Raw genomic sequence first — 18,126 nt, 5'->3', positions numbered from 1 at the left:
TTGCTTAATTCGGATTTCATTTATTAATGTGAGATCCAGAAATATTTTGTTTAACTTTACAGTAACTACCTTGTATTAATCAACAAAGCAGCCAAAACTTATTATATGACTTTTGGCTTGTGATTTACATGTTTATTGCATGTAAAGCTGGAATTATTAAGATTTAGTTTTTACTTTTCAGTGTACTGTCAACGATATACTTTCGAGTACATTAATTTGAAGACAAATGTGTAAATTAACAACTTTTTAAACAAGAATCATAATGTCAATGGAGAGATTAGAAGCATAAAATAACTGAAGCATAAAATTTATATTTTATGGCTTTGAGTTCATGGCCACCATGGCCAAATCTGATTTTGAGGCTCGTGGCTGCCGTGGCTGCTCAAACTTGAGGTCGAAGTTCGCTGTCATGGCCGTTTCATCTTGAAGCTCACGATCGATATGGCCAGATCTAGGGGTGTGCATGGTCCGGGTGGGCGGTTCCCACCCCGGAATCGTGGACCGCCCGCTACAGGACCGGTTCCAAAAATTGGAATCGAGAATCGCCGGTCGGTTCCATGGACCCGCCCGAGAACCGGACCGTCGGTCCGGTCCGATTCTCGGGTGGGTCCATGGAACCGGTCTCAACAAGTTTTCCTAGACAAATAAAAAAAAAATCTGTGGACCAACATCGGATCAACAGAACAAAAGGAAAAGAACATAACTTTTCATACAATTCCTACACTATGATCGATTATATTAACCACATCATCCATAAATCAAGTGGATACCCATTAATTATTGGGAAAAATGACCAAGTATCCCAACTACACAAGAGCTTCAGACATGATAACAAATTTTCTTCTTTTTTTTAAATTTTTTTTGGTCAGATTTTTTTAATTAAAAATTAAAAAAATAAAATATATTATTATTATATTACCGGTCCGGTCCGGGTGGGCGGTTTCACACCGGAACCGGCCCAAACAAGACCGGTTCCAAAAATTGGAGGCCGGAACCGGACTCTGCTCCCGGTCCGGTTCCAGGCGGTTCCGGGCGGTCCGAGTGGGTCCCGGTTTTTTTGCACACCCCTAGCCAGATCTAGCATCAAAGCTCGCGACTATAGCCCTTAGCCACTCCAACTCAAATTTTGCAGCCACGGCTGTTGCCATTGGAGCTCAAAGTTTTATGGTTGATGGTCAAATTTGGCTTTAATGCTCGCAATCATTGAAGAGCTCATGCTCAAGCTCAAGCTCGAAGGAAGAAGAAGGGGTGAATTTAAAAAAAATACATCAACTTTAGATCGAGAAATAATTCTAATCCGAACTTTTTTTTGCCTCGTTAAAAAGCACCAACTTTAGATCGATGGACAATTCTAGCCCGAACTTTTTTTGTCCCGTAAAAAAACACCAACTTTAGGTCAAGTGGCAATTATGGCCCCAACTTTTTCTTGTCTCGTAAAAAATCACCAACTTTCATTTAAATCCCAAATCTGACCCCCATTGACTTAGAACCATTGATTATCTACCTTGACTATTCCACTTTAGCAATAAATCCACGTGGCTTGCTGACTGCATTTAAAGCAATATTCACTGTCTTATTCTCTGAGTCACAATTTGAAGAATAACGGTGAAACAGTTCGTCCCCTTCACTTTACCGGCAAGTCAAAAATATCTCCAGATTGAATCTCTCTAGCCAGACGTAATCTGAAGTTGACCAGCGCATGTTGACAGACGCCATGGACAAGATTCGCCAAACTCACCACCATAACCTTCTTTCTCAAACAATGGTAAAAGTCAACGATGGGCCAAATTTGGGATCATGGTGAAAATTGGTGATTTTTTATGAAACAAAAAAAAGTTCGGATCAGAATTGTCCATCGACCTAAAGTTGATGCTTTTTTTTTTGAATTAGGCCGAAGAAGAAAATACTAGACTAATTAAAAAGAATATGTCATATCAATGTCTCTCTTATCAAAAAATAACCAAAAATGCCACATCAACGATTTAACATGACATGCCTTGAGAAGGGAATATAAAAAAATAAAAAAAAAAGGGGGGCGACAGCATTTTCCTTTGATCAAATTGAACAGAGTTAACAGATGGACTTGATTACACCAATTTGATAAGTTTTAGGATTTGATTGTCAATTTTGAAAGTCTTACAATTTAATTGTACTTTAGCAAAAAATTTAGAACTTCCGATGCATTTATCCTCGATTATAATTATGGCTCAGGGACCACAAGACACAGAGAGACCAAACTGAGCAATCCGTCCCCACGACCACACCAAACAGAATAAACAATCACTAATTTTGCCGGTGAGTAGACAGAAAACAACAATTTACCTCACAAGACACTATAAATTACTCACATTTTCTACATTGCAAGATTCCTTGCTCGTCCTCTAACCCAATATAATTTTATCAAATAAATCCACATAAGATTCACCGTGCGCATATATTTACTTAATAATTTTAATGGGAGTAATTATAATCTTACTTTCTCTAAATCGGTATCTTTCACTTATAATCGATTTCTCCATTTACTTCAGAGATCGACCTCAGTACGACAATATACGTACAAACTCGATCAATGAGAAGATCGATCCACCCCGGGCACATCCAATCAGCCTTTGTCGTTTCGCGCCTACATCGATATCACGTGTCTCGGAAGCGTACCGCGATACGAAACTGAAAAAAAAAATCGCGCATCCATTCGAAAATCTGGGGGAAGCGCCCAACATGCAAACCCCCCACATTGGCGATGTGGCCATCAAAATCAGCAAAAGGAAATCTCATCTGAACATTGGCGTTTCGAAGCATTGGGCCTCGTCGGGGCCCCAATGACTTGCTTCCCTTGTCTCGTGGAGTGAAGACACCCCCACGGACTTCGTGCACGGATCGTCATGTGGGAGAACTGTTCCCCGATTTCAATTGATTCGGGACAGCTTCTGATTGGTCGTAGGTCGATATTGGATCCTACGGACACGATGGATCTTGTCCCATGTCCGCCTAAAACATCGCCCTGCCGTGCCGATGTGATATCGGTTTTGTCTCGAGTTCTCAAGACCGGGCCTTTTTCTAAAAGATGAAAGGGACGCCCCGTCCCATCGCTCGCTACCCCGGCTTTTGAATTATTTACGTGCTCGAGAATGGGTATCGTCGCTTGAACAATTGCGTCGGCAATGTTTGAGGCACGTTACGGATGTCGAGAACTTTCATGACGCATCGATATATTTGAATGGCTATCGATTGCATTTGTATCCTTTATGATCGCCCGTCGTCAATCCGATCGATGGGTGAATTGCGTCTCTTAGAAAGAGTTAATTCTCGATGGAAAATAGTCACCCACTCAATTACATTCGTCTTTATTTGATAAAGCGTTCTCTAATTACGTATAAGATAAACTAATTTCCAGGAGGATGTAAGGCGATCTATAATTTGCACGGAATTGGTGCCCAGAGCCGATTCTTTTAAAGACATTTTAATTAACGTTCGTTCATGATAAGTCCATGAATTAAGGTTTGTTTATCACACCCTCCTTTTCATTCTATCTCGTGCGCCCGTTGATTACCTAATCCTTTAGACCTAACGCATGATGTGTAATATATTTAGCGAAAAAAAATATACACGTATAATAATCACCTACAAATCGTCAAAGTTATCCTATCTCATCTTAGGGTATGTTTGTTTCGTTGAAAGAGTTTTCCGCGAGATGGTATTCCGAACTTTCACGCGTTTGGTAAATTGAAAATGAGTAGTCAACGAACAACGGAAACATCCATGCTTACAATTATGAAAACAATTCCCAATTCTAAGTAGGGAAATCATTTTCGGCATACCACAAAACCGTTAGGTGGTCTTAGGTCTATCTCACCTCAAAAGCTAACTCTAACAATCTTCCCCTCACACATCAGGTCCTGGGTCGGAACCGCAACAACCCGTATCTCTCCCGTGTGACTAGACTTGTTGGCAAACTTGAGCTTTGATATCAATATTGGATGGTTTCGGGCCTCTCTCGTCTCAAAAAACTAATTCAAAAAGTAAAGCTTTCCCTCATACTTATAAAATCGATCACCAGCCTCTTCTACAGCCGATACGGAACAACCTTAACATAAACAAATGAAAACTAATCGTTACCTTCAAATTAAATTTCACGAAAAATATTTTTCTTTATCGTGCGGCTTTCCGAGAAACAAGTACACGGAGATGGCTTTCCTCGGGCAGTCTACGCAGAGTAAAAAAAAAAGAAAGGCGCTCAAATCCGACTCGCTCGCCCATCATCGACGACGCATTTCGAAAACGAAAGCACTTGAGCTCGTTATCTTTCACACAAAAGTTGACTCGAAAGTGTCATTTTGCAACGACATCAGAAAAGCAAAGATACGTGCCCATCATCTGTCAATGCAAAGGAGATCACAACATCCTAGGACGATGACTAGGTCGCCCGATGTCACTTCAGTTTAGACCCGTCGGTAAACCAAACCGCCCCTTCGCTTTATTCCCCCTTCTTTGTATAATGAGAGTTGACGTTTTAGTTTCCAAATCCGTGGGAGGAACTGCTTCGAGAATCCAAAGAATCAAAAGCATTCGAGGAAACATTGTCTTCATCCAATAGCGACAACCTTCCATTTTCGGAATATTTGACGGGATCAAGACTTTTCTCCCAAGAGCATGGAGGGAAAAATTCCCCCCCGAAAAAAAAAAATCTTAGACATGTTTTACGGATGCTAATTCGACCCTAAATCTTTTAATTCGGTCAATTCAATCGTAAATATTTTGACAATTTGCCGATGTAGTCCTTCCGACTGGAAATGGTTGAGGTGAGGCCGTCATACGTGGTATGGCCGGCGTTGGCGTGGATAATTTTTGCATTTAAAAAAAAAATTCTTGAAATCGTTGTGGCCAGTGATGGTCGCCGCATGCGGCGTTTCCGTCATGTAAATCAACAGGAGCCTCGAAGGTGGCTCCAACTGAGAGCGTCGCCCATGACATTGTGGACACCGGTGCTTTCGTAATCCCTCAAAAAATCGTGTTTTCGAGGGGTTAATATCACGAAAAACTCTAAACTTGTATATATATGATGAATTTACTCAAAATTAATTTGTTGATCACAAAAAATCCTAAATTGGTACACCTATCACAAATTTACCCTCCATCAATTTCTGTTAAATTTTACCGTCAAATTGCTGAGTTGAATGAAATGCGACAGTTGACTAGTGTACCCTCTATTTGTTACATGTATACTAGTTTGTAATCTTTCATGGTACTAATATAATTTAACGGAAACTAACGGAGGATAAATTTATCACGAACGTATAAATTTGGGGGTTTTTTGTGGTAAAAAAATCATTAAGGTAAAATTGTTATAAGTGTACCGGTTCGGGATTTTTGGCGGTCAAAAAATCAGTTCGGAATAGATTTATCACAGACGTACCGTTCTGAGATATTCCGTGACGTTGATTTTTTTTTCCTTTTTCAGGCCGAATCGCAGAACAACAATAAATCCGCCCCCATTAATTTAAGTTCATTCATAACGACCAACGAAAGAGAAAAAAAAAAATCAAAGTTAATTCACGGAGGAGGGGGAGGCGGGGGGCGATGATGATGATGATGATCACCTTTGTTTTTTTGGGTGGTGGGGGGCCTCTAGTTTCAGCGCATCCGCCTTTGGAAATCGCCATTCGATACGGACGATGCTGATGAGCTTTCGCTAATGTAAACCCCCCCGCACTCGATACCGCCTCCGTTTCGCGATCCGCCGTGGGCCCGCCGCGGGCCCGCCGCGCCCCTGAGGAAGCGCGGGGAAGTTAATGGTCGGGTGGGTGGGGGCGTGGGGTGTGGGGTGGGGGCCCACCATCCTCGCCGCCCGAGCAAGGGGGATTGGATAATTTTTGATTCGGTTCGGATCGGGTAATTTCCCCACTCACCTAACTCCATTTATGGAGCGGACCGAACTGCAAAAAAAAAAAAACATGAAAAATTGCGCGGGGGGCAAAAGTGAGAAAAAAAAAAAAGGGTGAAAGAAAAGTTCAGCAGAAGACGAAAAGCCAACGACCTTCGTCGTTCCTTTTTTTTTTTCCTGAAGTTAGAAGCTTGGGGGGAGGCCCCCCCCCCCCCCACCCGCAAAGTAGCGACGGCTCACGCGCCTTGGAAGCTCGTGTGGTTGGGGGCAAAATCCTTGGCGGCCATGGAAAGCGTGCCCCTATCTCGAGACACATGATATTTTTTGCGTAACGAATCCCAACCCGTTGTGGCGACGTGCGAAGAAATAGTACATCATTATAGATAAAAACTCTAATAATGTAAATACGAAATTGATCATGATATGGATCCACACGTAGTTGGATCTGCTTCGATTGGGAAAAGTTTCGTATTTATGGAGCCACGCGACTATTTAACCTACTGATCCATTCATGCTCTCGTGAGAAAGTTACTGGATGCGCTCTATGCTGGAAATGATAAATTTGGGCAAGCACCGAGATGGGCCCGCTAAGTCCGGCTGCCTGATGGCAAAGCGAGCGAGCGAGCTCGGGGCAAACGATTCATGCATCAGACTCGGCCCGATCACCTCGGTTTTGCTCAAGCCTGCCCAGACTCTTAGCCAGTCAGGCCAATTTCCACGGGCGAAACGTAGCATCATTTAATCATATATAGGCCTTGTGTGCGGATGCCGACATCGGTTCATATGGATGCGTTGAGCGATGCGGTAAATTGTAAGTAAATATTTGGGTACGTGAAATATGTCCAAAACACTCACCTCCACCTGAGTGGGGCTGCAACGACTTGTTTTATGATCCGATAGCTAATCTACCCACTCACTCCCGGTTCCTTCCCTTGTTTTTTTCTCCGGGGAAAGACCTAGAATACCCCCTTATTTCAACATCTCGACGTCCAGACGAAGGCCTTTAAGGACCTGCTCAGGTCCGAGGCACGCCAAAAGATGTCCAAAATCCCAACAGCAACAAAGAAGGGCGAGTGATGGCCACCCGCCGTCCCCCGCGCGTGGCGGTGGGGGAGCGGAGGGGGAGGAGGAATGTCTTAGGAGGGGGACATTGGGCACTTCCCACTTTACACTAACACACACACTCTCTCTCTCTCTCTCTTCTTTCTCTCTCTCTTCTCTCCGTGTGTCCTGCGTCTGAGAAAAAAGCTGCAGTTTTTCAGTCCCTCTCCTCGACTCGCTCTTACTATTATTATTAATCGCCGCGCGACATTATCATCGTTAATGTTTTGGTTCTTCTCATAATTACATTTTTGCATCGAGGGCGTCCGACATCAAACATATAAGGAAACGGAAAATCTCTCCCCTTACCTCCCTCCCTCCCTCCTTCCCGGATTTTCCAAGATTTTGTTTTTTTCGATTCCCCATTGCCCAAAAATTCGCACACTCGACTCGTCAGTTACTCCTCTTCAAGAACGTGCCCCCCCCCCCCCTCTGTCTGTCTGTCTCTCTCCTCCCTCTCTCTCTCTCTCTCTCTCTGCGCACGCCTAGATCCGCGCCTTCTCCTCCCGATCCTCGAAACCCTAGAGCGCTGCCTCTCCTGGGCTCGGCTCAAAATCCGGTCTTTCCGTCGCTCCCGCGCTCTCCGTGCTCGGCGGGCTGATGGGTCGGAGGGACTGCCGCGCCGGGACGCGAGGAGCCGCTGTCGAGGTACGGTTTGTTCTTGTGCTCATTTCTTTCCGGCCGGAATGTTTGTTTTGTTTTGTTTTTTGTTTTTTGACGCTTCTGGGGGTTCTGAGAATTTTCTGTTTTCTTTCGTCCCTTTGCGGTTTGGATGGATTGGAGCAGTCGCGGTTCTGCTGCTCCGGAATGTCGGTTTCCAGCTGAGGCGTTCCGTTCTGTCGTCCGCGGGTGGTTGTTTTCGGATTTAGGGTCGGGGGGCTTCGTGGTTTTTCCCGTGCTTTTTCTTGATTCGGGTGGAATTGCGAGTCCTGCAGCAGAGCGTGGTTCGTTTTGCTGGATAGGCATTGGTCCATTCCGCGGGGCTCTCCTGCGATTCAGGCGAATTCCTTAAGATGGTAGCCCGGATTTGAGGGTTCGGGTTCCGATACTTCGATTTTGGAGGTCTTGAGTTTCTGCGCGAGGGTTGTGCTATCATGTTAGTTTGGCGACGGATGGTCCTGAAATGTGACGAGGTGGATAATTGGTTATAGCCGATGTATTTACTTCGCCAGCTCTTGTACAATTTTACTTGTGTGTGATTGTGGTCGTGACAGAAGATGATTTAAATTGCCACTTCGGGGCTAACTATTGATTGGGACGAAGGGTGTTGTTGGGGGTGGTTTTGGTGCATAATGGGTTGCGTTTGCTGCAAGCCATCTGCCATTGAAGATAGTAAAGAGAGCCCTCGGGAACGGTTGTCCAGCAAAACGTCCTCGGACTTGCGGGTGTCGAGGACAGTTTTGCCAAGGAGGGAGGAAGGTTACCATCGAGTAAAGGACAGATACGGTAGTGGCGATGATGGGAGAGCAATATCAATCGACAAGCAAATAAATGGGTCTTTGAGGCTGCAGGCCGATAATCTTGAGAGAAGCAAGGAGAAGATGGAGCACATCATTGTTCAACATCCTTCTACGGGCAGCATTCCAAAGGCTATGGAAGGAGAGCAAGTTGCGGCAGGGTGGCCCCCTTGGCTCTCCGCAGTAGCTGGAGAGGCTATCAGGGGGTGGGTGCCACGAAGGGCTGATTCTTTTGAGAAGCTGGATAAAGTATGCTTCTATCTCTATATGCTGGCGAAGCTATGTTTGCTTCGTGTTCTATGTTTGCAAAGGCATATTTTAGTTAGTTTAATCATTATTCTTTGTAGTGCTTTCTCTTTCTTTGTAAAGTGAGAACGCCTATTGGTTGAGTTAGCTCCCTTATCCTGACACATGTTATTGTAGATTGGACAAGGAACGTACAGTAACGTTTACCGGGCTCGTGATCTTGATCAGAGGAAAGTTGTGGCACTGAAGAAAGTAAGATTTGATAATCTGGAGCCAGAAAGTGTGCGCTTTATGGCAAGAGAAATCCACATTCTCCGCAGGCTTGATCATCCGAATGTGATCAAACTGGAAGGTTTAGTTACGTCAAGGATGTCCTGTAGCTTATACCTTGTCTTTGAGTACATGGAGCATGATTTGGCAGGTTTGGCTGCCCATCCTGGTCTGAAATTTACAGAAGCACAGGTACACCTGCTAGCAATTTACTCTGTGAACTTAATATATTCACAGTTCGGTTTCTCTCCATGTGCACCAAAATGTTGATGTTCTTTTACTCCAAAATGTTGATGTTCTTTTACTGGTGTTTATGAAAATGCTGTCCTAGACTGTGACACGTTGATTTTTCTTTCTGATTGACATTTTTCTTTCAATTACTTGTGCACAGGTCAAATGTTACATGCAGCAACTGTTACAAGGACTTGATCATTGTCATAATCGTGGAGTCTTACACCGAGACATTAAAGGGTCGAACCTTCTTATCGATAACAATGGGATTTTGAAGATTGCGGACTTTGGCCTAGCTAGTTTTTACGATCCTCATCGGAATCAGCCTCTGACGAGCCGTGTGGTGACACTTTGGTATCGGCCGCCTGAGCTTTTACTTGGAGCCACCTACTATGGGACTGCTGTTGATCTTTGGAGCACTGGCTGCATACTTGCTGAATTATATGCTGGCAAGCCTATCATGCCTGGAAGAACAGAGGTACTTGCTTCTATTTTTTTCCGAGGATGGTTGAACTTGTCTCCTTTTTCCGTTATCTAATTTATGATATTGACAAGAGTTACTATAGGCCATCTATCCTTGGTCGTTAAGCATTGTAGTCCCTCCTGCTTGTTGAAAGTCTACGTGAGCATCATGCTATTTGTAGGGTTTTGGTCGCATCTATACTGGAATATGTACTGGTAAAAATCAAGAGGATGCCTATCTTAGAACATACTTTCTTGTCTTGATAACTTAGAATTTTTCCAATTGACTTTTGTTTGGGAAGAGATTGCTTCATCATGCCTTTATGTTTTAACCTTTCAATGCTTGTGTGCTGCACATTTATTTTTAATTGTTTTGCTCATAGGTGGAGCAGCTGCATAAAATTTTCAAATTGTGTGGCTCACCTTCTGAGGAGTATTGGAGAAAATCTAAGTTGCCTCATGCGACTATTTTTAAGCCTCAGCAACCTTATAGACGCTGTGTGGCAGAAACATTTAAGGACTTTCCTGAATCAGCTCTCGACCTTGTGGAGAAGCTACTTTCAATTGATCCTGCTGACCGTGGAAGTGCAGCTTCTTCACTCAAGAGTCAGGTAATAGAGTTTTAATGGTTCCTATCAGATGGATTAACATAATCTTTCACCATGTCATGATTAACGGGTCGTGATGGTTTGTTAGGTGGTTTTGAGCTATTGTTGGCTGCTCCATATTTTCTTTTCTTTTTCTTTTTTTGTATATAGCCCTTTCCAGTTAGTTGAGGTTAATGCTTTCCAGAATTATTTTAAGTCAAGAACAAATACTTGGCTCCATGGAACTCCAATACTAACTGCTTTTCCCGCATATAGTATCTTTTCTATGTACTCATTCTTTCTTTTTCCCAGTTCTTCACTACGAAACCACTTCCTTGCGATCCTTCTAGTTTGCCGAAGTATCCTCCCAGCAAAGAATTTGATGCGAAAATTCGGGATGAGGAAGCAAGAAGGTGACCCTTTTTTTTGTACTGTTGCAGTTTGTATGGTCATTGTAGTGTGCTCTGCTTTGTGTTACTGATGGATAGTTGTTGTCTATTAACCCATCTGAGATGCTATCGTTATGGTTTCTTCCGAATTAATCCTCCGATGAAGGTCTGTTGTTGGGAATTATTGAACTGTGTTGTGATTGGCTAGTTAATTTTCTCTGAAGGATTAGGATGAAGAAGCTAATCAATTACCGGTTCTTCTACTTTGATGGTACTTAAGTGTATATGGCTGGAGTAAATTGAGGACAGTTAATATAGGCAGAACATTTGTCTCTAAAGCTTCTTTTTGGTCTTATAATTAGGACCTTTCCAAGTAGTAATTTTGGTCTGACGTGTGTTAAGGCTAGAAAGGTCTCCAGTGATGAGTTTGTAGCTTTCTTTAATTTGTGTTAGCATTGGTCATGGAGGCTCCTTAGAGATCTCTTTTCTCTGTAATAAGATTTCTCATCTTATCCATAACAATCTGGGCTTGCTGAATTTGGATTCATATGCTTATGACAGTTTGTGGGATGACGGTTAGTTGTTCTTGTTTATGCTTCTAACTATCTTATGTGTTTTACGGTTGAGCTACTCTGCACGGAACAACTTTTATGCTCTTATCATCCCAATAATTGACTGGATGGAGTTCGATGCCCATAATGTTTGATATTTGGATTTCGGATTGAAATATCTTGACCAGTGGCTTTGAGATCTCCTTTTTCTTATGGGCAATAATCTTCTATTGAGTTAGCACCACAATTTTTTGGTTCTCATCATTGCTTATGCTCTTACTGCACCTTTTATAAGCAACAGATGATTGTTGCTGATTATCCGGCTTCCCTTTGTATTGCTAGACAAGGAGCAGCAGGAAATAAGGGCCAAAGGCTTGATCACGAAAGAAGGGGAGGAAGGGAGTCACGAGCTGTCCCAGCACCTGATGCCAATGCTGAGTTAGTGGCATCGATGCAGGTCACTCCTCTGAAATTTGTTAGCACTTCCATATATAGTTGATACGTAATGAAGATGATTCCTTCTAATGTATCTGCAAACTGAAGGGTCAAAACTGGGCATAAGGTTCTGAAATTTTAGGGACAAAGCTAGATCTTAACTATGACTTTTAAAAGATGATATAGTAATTGAAAATACCAAAACAGGGGATGTTCACGATGTTTCGACTTATGATAAATTGAAAAATAGGTTTTCTAGAATTTTAATATGTAAGGAGGACCCAATAGTGTGCCTGTAGGCGGGTGAATTTGGTCATAATGTGAGCAGTTTTTGTTAATTTGGCATATACCTTTCTTTTCCATTTTGGGAGAAAGTTTAATACATCAGAGTAATAGACAAGAACAAACATCCAAGCTTTAAATATAACAGCCTTGCATCTGAATCTGTGAGAGTAAAAGTTATGTGAACCATCATGTGTAACATTGATTTATATGATCCTTTTCAGTCATATGATTTATATGGTCCTTCCACGGACAATTGTTCACTGAAGGAAGAACTATATGCTGATCAATGAACCTTGATCAACACCCAAATCTCCTTGTTTTTCCCCTTTAAACCAACCATGATATGAGATTTCTCATCATAGTTGCTTGATAATCTTGATGTATGTCATTTTTATCACATCATCACAGCGTCAACTACTACAGTATGGATGGCATAGTCTGTGAACAATAAAAGGATCTAGTTCGTTTACCTATTAATGACGCTGCTAATTCAAAGTAACTTTTTTTTTTTGGGGGGGGGGGGGGAGAGAGGGGGGTGGGGGGGCTAGGGGTGACTATTAAATGGACTGCTTTCATCCTATGACTATATATCCAGTTAATTTAATGTCTTCCACACCATCTTATGCTTTCTACAATAATATTCACATCATATGAGATGGTTTCATTAGCAGAAGAGGCAAGTCCAATCCAATTCTAAGAGCCGAAGTGAGAAGTTCAACCCCCATCCTGAAGACGTTGCTTCTGGCTTCCCTATCGATCCACCAAGACCATCACAAGCAGCAGAAAGTGGCATCGATTCTCAAGGACATCTTCACAAGAGGGCCTCTCATTCCGGGCCATTGTCTCAGAGGGCTGCATGGGCAAAGGAGGGAAAAAGACATGATGATGCTTCAAAAAGTTTTGCTGGTGCTGACCACCAAGTCGGCTCAGGTATATCAACTGCAAGGAGGAGTTTGCTATCGGATGATCGAAGAGAAAGGTCCGGCCCTTCACATTCTGAAGTTCCCAAACTGATTGGGAGGTTTCCTGGATCCTTCAAGGAGGCATCGGAGTGCTTGATCCAGCAGGATCAGAAGAATCACATCCAGGGTCTATCTGGTTCACGCCATAAAGAAGATGGGAGAACCAGTGACAAAGACCCCATTCTTGTGAGTAGTTGAACTCCTGTCATATTTTCTCTTTACCATCATTCTGGTTTCACAAAATTTCTGGTCTATGATAAATCTTGGGCTTCATAGCTTCATAGTCGAGAAAATCCAAATGTTTTGAACCCTGACTTTTGTTATCTATCTATTTTAATGTCTAAAAATGTTTTCGCTGCCTCTTAAGGTGAAATCATTAGATTGCTTGATGTTTAACATTGGTAATTAGGTCTTAACTTTTTTTCTTCCATATTGATGATAGCTCGGCTATGGGTCCAAGGGCCACAAAATTCACTACTCTGGGCCATTGCTAGTACCGTCAGGCAATATGGACCAGATGCTGAAAGATCATGATCGCCACATCCAAGAGGCTTCCAGAAGAGCACGTATAGACAAGGCAAAGGCCAGAAAGATTCAAGTCGATGGGAATCAGATATTGACCAGTTCGTTATTTGTTTCTGGTCGTTAAATTGGACAGGTCTTAGCAGTCAATAACGAGAAGCATTATCTTAGGTTGCTGAAGTATCAGATTAGGAGCTTTTGTAAATGCGTTCGTGCAAATACGTTCTCGGGCTATTTTTGGTTCGAATAGTAGCCGAGAAATCTGTATTGCTGTTTAACACGTGTAATCTCATTCTACTCCGTGATTGTAATATCCTCCAGATAATTCATTCTTGTAGAGATGATTGGTAGCCATAAGTTGCGTAGCTTTGTATTTATATGGTTCGCAGAACTGGTCCCTCATATGCTGTCTAGGCACAGAATGTTTCAAGTGCTACCACGAGCTAAAAGAAGAAATCAGGCGGATAATTATCTCTACTTCTGTTTAGAACCTGATGCTTAAGACTACGCTGACTCTTGACTAATGTAATGATGTTCTTTGGCAATAAATAACTCAAGCAATGAGTGACTGTTAGGGTTAGAACAATCTTCACTTCAAGCAACGAGTGAGCAATCAAAACCCTGCATTTAGCAACAGACATTTAGCTGTGCCCTATGCCCAATATGATCGTCCTTACCATTGCACAGCAAGTCCACACGAGCTCAAGTTACCATAAATGATGCTGCTTAACTTTTTTGTACAGGAGGACATTGAGATCACTAATTTCTTTCAGATACCGTCATACCATTCGCTCAATGCAAGTCTTGAAATAAAAATTTATGCTTTTCATGAATAATGCTTCAGCAATACTATGTTCGCTGCCAAAATGAGATGGGAAAAATTTGTCTTCCGTTCCAGGACCGTCAATTTCAATATCATTCACTAGCAGAAAAATGATACAGTTTCAAAATCCTGTGCAGGATAAGGCTGCATTATCCCTAGAACCTTGTAGAAATTATTACACATAAATATCATAGAATCTGTATAGCTCTATCGACATGTAACCTACAAAAACAGGTGTTTAGAGGCAAATGTGTTATAGTAGCGGTAGCTACGAGCCTAGTTAAGATAGGATGCCACCAGTAGAGACTTCAGATCTAGCCAAAGTTCCAAAACACTTCCCCTCCAACAAAGTCATTCCAAGAACTCAGCTTCGCATTTTTCACTCCTCTCTTATCATGGCCCCCATAGGAAACCAAGAATTTGTCTCTGATATCTATTTACACTGATCTTGACCAAGCTTAGCTGCCATGGTTAGCTTGGCAATCAGAAGACGGAGCCTTTGAGCTCCAGGACCGGGTTTAAGCTTTGTGGGATTCCCAACCTCTGAACACTTTGGTTTGCCAGAGCACCAACCACCAGGGGTGAAGCCACCCTTCTTCCGGCCAAGTAATTCCTTATCGATCCTATCCAAGACGGTGTCATCTTGCTTAAACTTCCGAGCAAAGGCAGCCCCGCTTGAAATCATTTTGCTCGTATCATTAATAGTGAGTGTGTGTGGATGCTGCTTCGGCGGATTGTCCCAGGAAATGTAATGCAGATCATGGTTGACAGCAGTCTGAACAAACTCGGGAACGTTGCAAATGACGGTCTGGAAGTACCCTTCAGGAGAAGAGACGAAATTCGTGTAGTACATGAGCAGGGTCCTTGGCAGATTATCCCAACCCCAGATGCAGTACTCCACGAATGATCGCGAGAGGACCATCCATGCCGAACCTGCAATCGAACTTGGAGGGTGAAATGGTACCACAAATATGAGCTTGGTAATATGAGCTTGTAACGAAATGGTACCACAAATCTGAAACCAATGCTAGACCTGAATTTGACGTTTCAAAATGCCAAAACACTTTTAAATCTTCACTCACATAGTTTTGAAAAAAAGGAAACTAGTCAATCCATTTGCCATCTTAAGAAAGTTTAGCACACTCGCTGATCAGCACAAGATGCAACTAAATACATCAGCTATCACAGGATATGACGAAGTAGAACCTACTTGTTTGGCTCATACGATAACCAAATCATTATTGCACGAGTGAACTGCAGACTATACCAAAGCAGGTTCAGGAGACCACATCTTAGTTAAACTTGGGGACATCATGCAACTCAGGAGGAGGATAAGATGCCATATTTGCCATTGAAGACCATAAGGAATGTTACAAATTCGACAATGTTCTATCAGGGCACTCCATTTTGGTTGGCAACTATGAAATCCTCACTTTCAACAACCTTCCGAAAAGGATAGGAGAGAAAAGATCAGACGAGATATAGGCTAACTTCCACAGAAACAAGGATGAGTTTTGATCCCCCACCCTTAACAGCAAAGGAAAACGAGAGAGAGAGAGAGAGAGAGAGAGAGAACAAGCTGATCATGTTGTCACTAACCAGTAAACAGTTTAAATGCTGTTGGCAAAGTTCTTCTAGGTGTGACCCAAAATATGTCTGATTTTGTCGACTTGTATAAACCAGGGTCTATCATCAAAGGCATGGCTCGTTTATCCCTGGTTGAGTCAACCAAATATAATATCAGACCATTAATTACAAGTAATTGCATCCACAAGTGTGTGCCATGCACACACGCACAGGGATAAAGAGAGAAAGAGAGAGAGAGAGAGCTCACTCCTTCCAACCTAGCTGGCTCGTGTGCTCAATGAAATTCAGGTTTCGGTTCAAATTGGAAAATGCAGACAGCATATCTGCAAATCACAAATGAATCAATCAATTAGCTGTTCTAAGACATCATATCACATTATCCACAATGACCTCAAACAAGCAGTAGGTGCGTGACAAAGACTAACCATCTTGAGTCACAAGAGGATAATCTGAAGCACTGAGGTTGATGAACCAATCCCAGTCCTTACTCCTCTTCAGAAGAATGGCACAGGCATGAAGGGTATTAGCAACCATGGTCGGTCCTCTGTAGGTAACCATGTTTGCTTTGGTCGTCATGTGAACATTCCCAACTTTGGAAAATAGTGGATCCTTTTCTACCCTCGAAGCAAGCTCCAATCTCTCCTCTGACGGCGACTCGAGGTCCAAATGGACCACATACTGGTTCAACGGATGATAAAGCGCATGAAGAGTTCTCCAGAGCTTATCCAAATCGCCTCTCGAACCAGAAATCAGATATGCAAAACGGGGAACTCCAGGAGCAGAAGGGGGCGGCGGCGATTGTGAAACCTTGCTCTCGGCAAATACGGGGTTCGTTTGGTTTGTGGATAGACGGGACGGGAAAATCGAGAAGATTGAATTGATTGTATGGAGGGAAGAAACAAGACCCATGTTTAGGGAAGTGGCAAGAAGAAAGATGCATAGTACAGAGCTTATGACAAGCGGGAAGACCCATTTCTTCTCCATATTTAACGAACCCATCAAGGGCGAAATTTTCATTGATTCACATTCGTGTTCGTCACATCCCAAACTCTGTCAGACAACACATCTAATCGGTGGAAGTCGGATCAAAGGGCAAACAGCTACTGAGAAAGAGCTAAACCAGCAAATTCAAGGCACAAACCTTCCTCAGAAAGAACTCCGGATTCCAGACTCTGGGGTTAAATTTATCCCCAATCAGCACAGGACCTGTCAAAAATAACATTCCACAGCTAAATCTTGTCGAGAGCGAAGGTTTCATGAGAAAACTAACGTAAGCATCGGAATAACTTAAAATTGCCCATCACGATGTTCAGCAACATTATATAAGTGGGGCACGTCAATTAATATTATCATGAAGGACAAACTATGCATCAAAAAAATCGACGACTCGCCTGCACAAGGAATCGAAGCATATATATTAAATAAAGAAAAAGAAACAGAACAAGATTAATTGAATCTTTGCCATCGGTTATTTAATCAATTTTCGACGTTCGAGCAAGCTCCATTGAAAGTGACAAAATTAATGCCAACCCAATGCCGGGTGTTTAATAAATCTTGAAAAGGGAACAACGCAATTTCGTCAATCTGGCTCCCTCAAAAATCCTTCATTTAATAATACCCACATCTGGAGATGACGAAAATGAAGTCATCGTCCGGTATAAACAAGAACCCGCGTCCGCAAAACGATCAAACAACAGCAGATCCACGAGAAAGAGAAAAAGAAACCAAGACCCAGATCCCAAATATGAATCTTTTACATCACCCGAATCGAAAAACTGAACAGAGAGCCCCCCCCCCGCCCCACCACCCCCCCCATTCAGTGAAGAGCAGGGGGCAAGGAGCGAGAGCCATCGATGAACATTAGCTCAGCTAGAGCTCAAGACCGCGTCGGCGAGGGGGGAAAGAAGGGACAGAGATGCGAAGGAGATGAACGGAGCTTACGGTTTGCAGACGCAAGTGACCACAAGTGAACGCGAGCCTGCAGTGCAGATCAGTTCCAAGAAAAACAAAATGAAAAACGAGATCAAATGAAAATGGGGATTAAAGAAACAGAGCTTTGGGATGTGACAACAAGGTACCCTGTTTTACGCAGAGGGCCGTGGGTGCACGTCCATGGTGGGAGATAGAGAGAGAGAGAGAGAGAGAGGAAGTTAGAGAGAGAAAATAAAATATGCAAAAACAAGATTCAGAGAGAAAGACAGAGAGAGAGAGAGAGGTGGGAAGAGTAATAGAGGAAAGGAGAGAGAATGTTTTTTTTTTTAAAGTTTTTTGGTCAGGAAAAAGGAGAAAGAATGTATTTTGTAAATGAATAGCAAGAAATTCGGTGTAACCGACCAA

General features: G+C 42.7%; 2 protein-coding genes across 2 annotated transcripts; one reads left to right on the top strand and one right to left on the bottom strand.

The window, feature by feature from the left end:
- Positions 1-7,230: 7,230 nt before the first annotated feature.
- Positions 7,231-13,756, top strand: LOC115681299 (probable serine/threonine-protein kinase At1g54610). Its single transcript, XM_030605208.2, has 9 exons — positions 7,231-7,630; positions 7,769-8,688; positions 8,863-9,147; positions 9,347-9,664; positions 10,032-10,259; positions 10,548-10,648; positions 11,518-11,632; positions 12,567-13,043; positions 13,300-13,756. Exons 2-9 carry the CDS (start codon positions 8,275-8,277, stop codon positions 13,504-13,506), a joined length of 2,145 nt encoding a protein of 714 aa, XP_030461068.1. The 5' UTR covers positions 7,231-7,630; positions 7,769-8,274; the 3' UTR covers positions 13,507-13,756.
- Positions 13,757-14,276: 520 nt separating this feature from the next.
- Positions 14,277-17,913, bottom strand: LOC115681300 (beta-glucuronosyltransferase GlcAT14A). The gene is given in 7 exon segments (XM_030605213.2): positions 14,277-15,135; positions 15,802-15,917; positions 16,037-16,112; positions 16,215-16,680; positions 16,682-16,855; positions 16,931-16,995; positions 17,731-17,913. Coding segments are annotated over 5 exon segments (1,239 nt in total). The 5' UTR covers positions 16,763-16,855; positions 16,931-16,995; positions 17,731-17,913; the 3' UTR covers positions 14,277-14,635.
- Between the last annotated feature and the right edge of the window lie 213 nt (positions 17,914-18,126).

The sequence above is a fragment of the Syzygium oleosum genome, unplaced genomic scaffold (assembly GCF_021117445.2).
Source record: "Syzygium oleosum isolate NSW1041296 unplaced genomic scaffold, Sole_v2.1 Sole_v2.13, whole genome shotgun sequence".
Classification (NCBI taxonomy): Eukaryota; Viridiplantae; Streptophyta; class Magnoliopsida; order Myrtales; family Myrtaceae; genus Syzygium; species Syzygium oleosum.
Note: the sequence above shows the minus strand (reverse complement) of the source record. Positions and strands in the feature narration are given on the sequence as shown.

Excerpts from the sequence above, each read along its gene's own strand:
- LOC115681299 (XM_030605208.2), top strand. The coding sequence starts at position 8,275 with ATGGGTTGCGTTTGCTGCAAGCCATCTGCCATTGAAGATAGTAAAGAG. Across the intron at positions 10,649-11,517 it reads CGGGATGAGGAAGCAAGAAG|ACAAGGAGCAGCAGGAAATA; the intron begins GTGACCCTTTTT and ends TTGTATTGCTAG. Across the intron at positions 13,044-13,299 it reads GTGACAAAGACCCCATTCTT|CTCGGCTATGGGTCCAAGGG; the intron begins GTGAGTAGTTGA and ends TATTGATGATAG.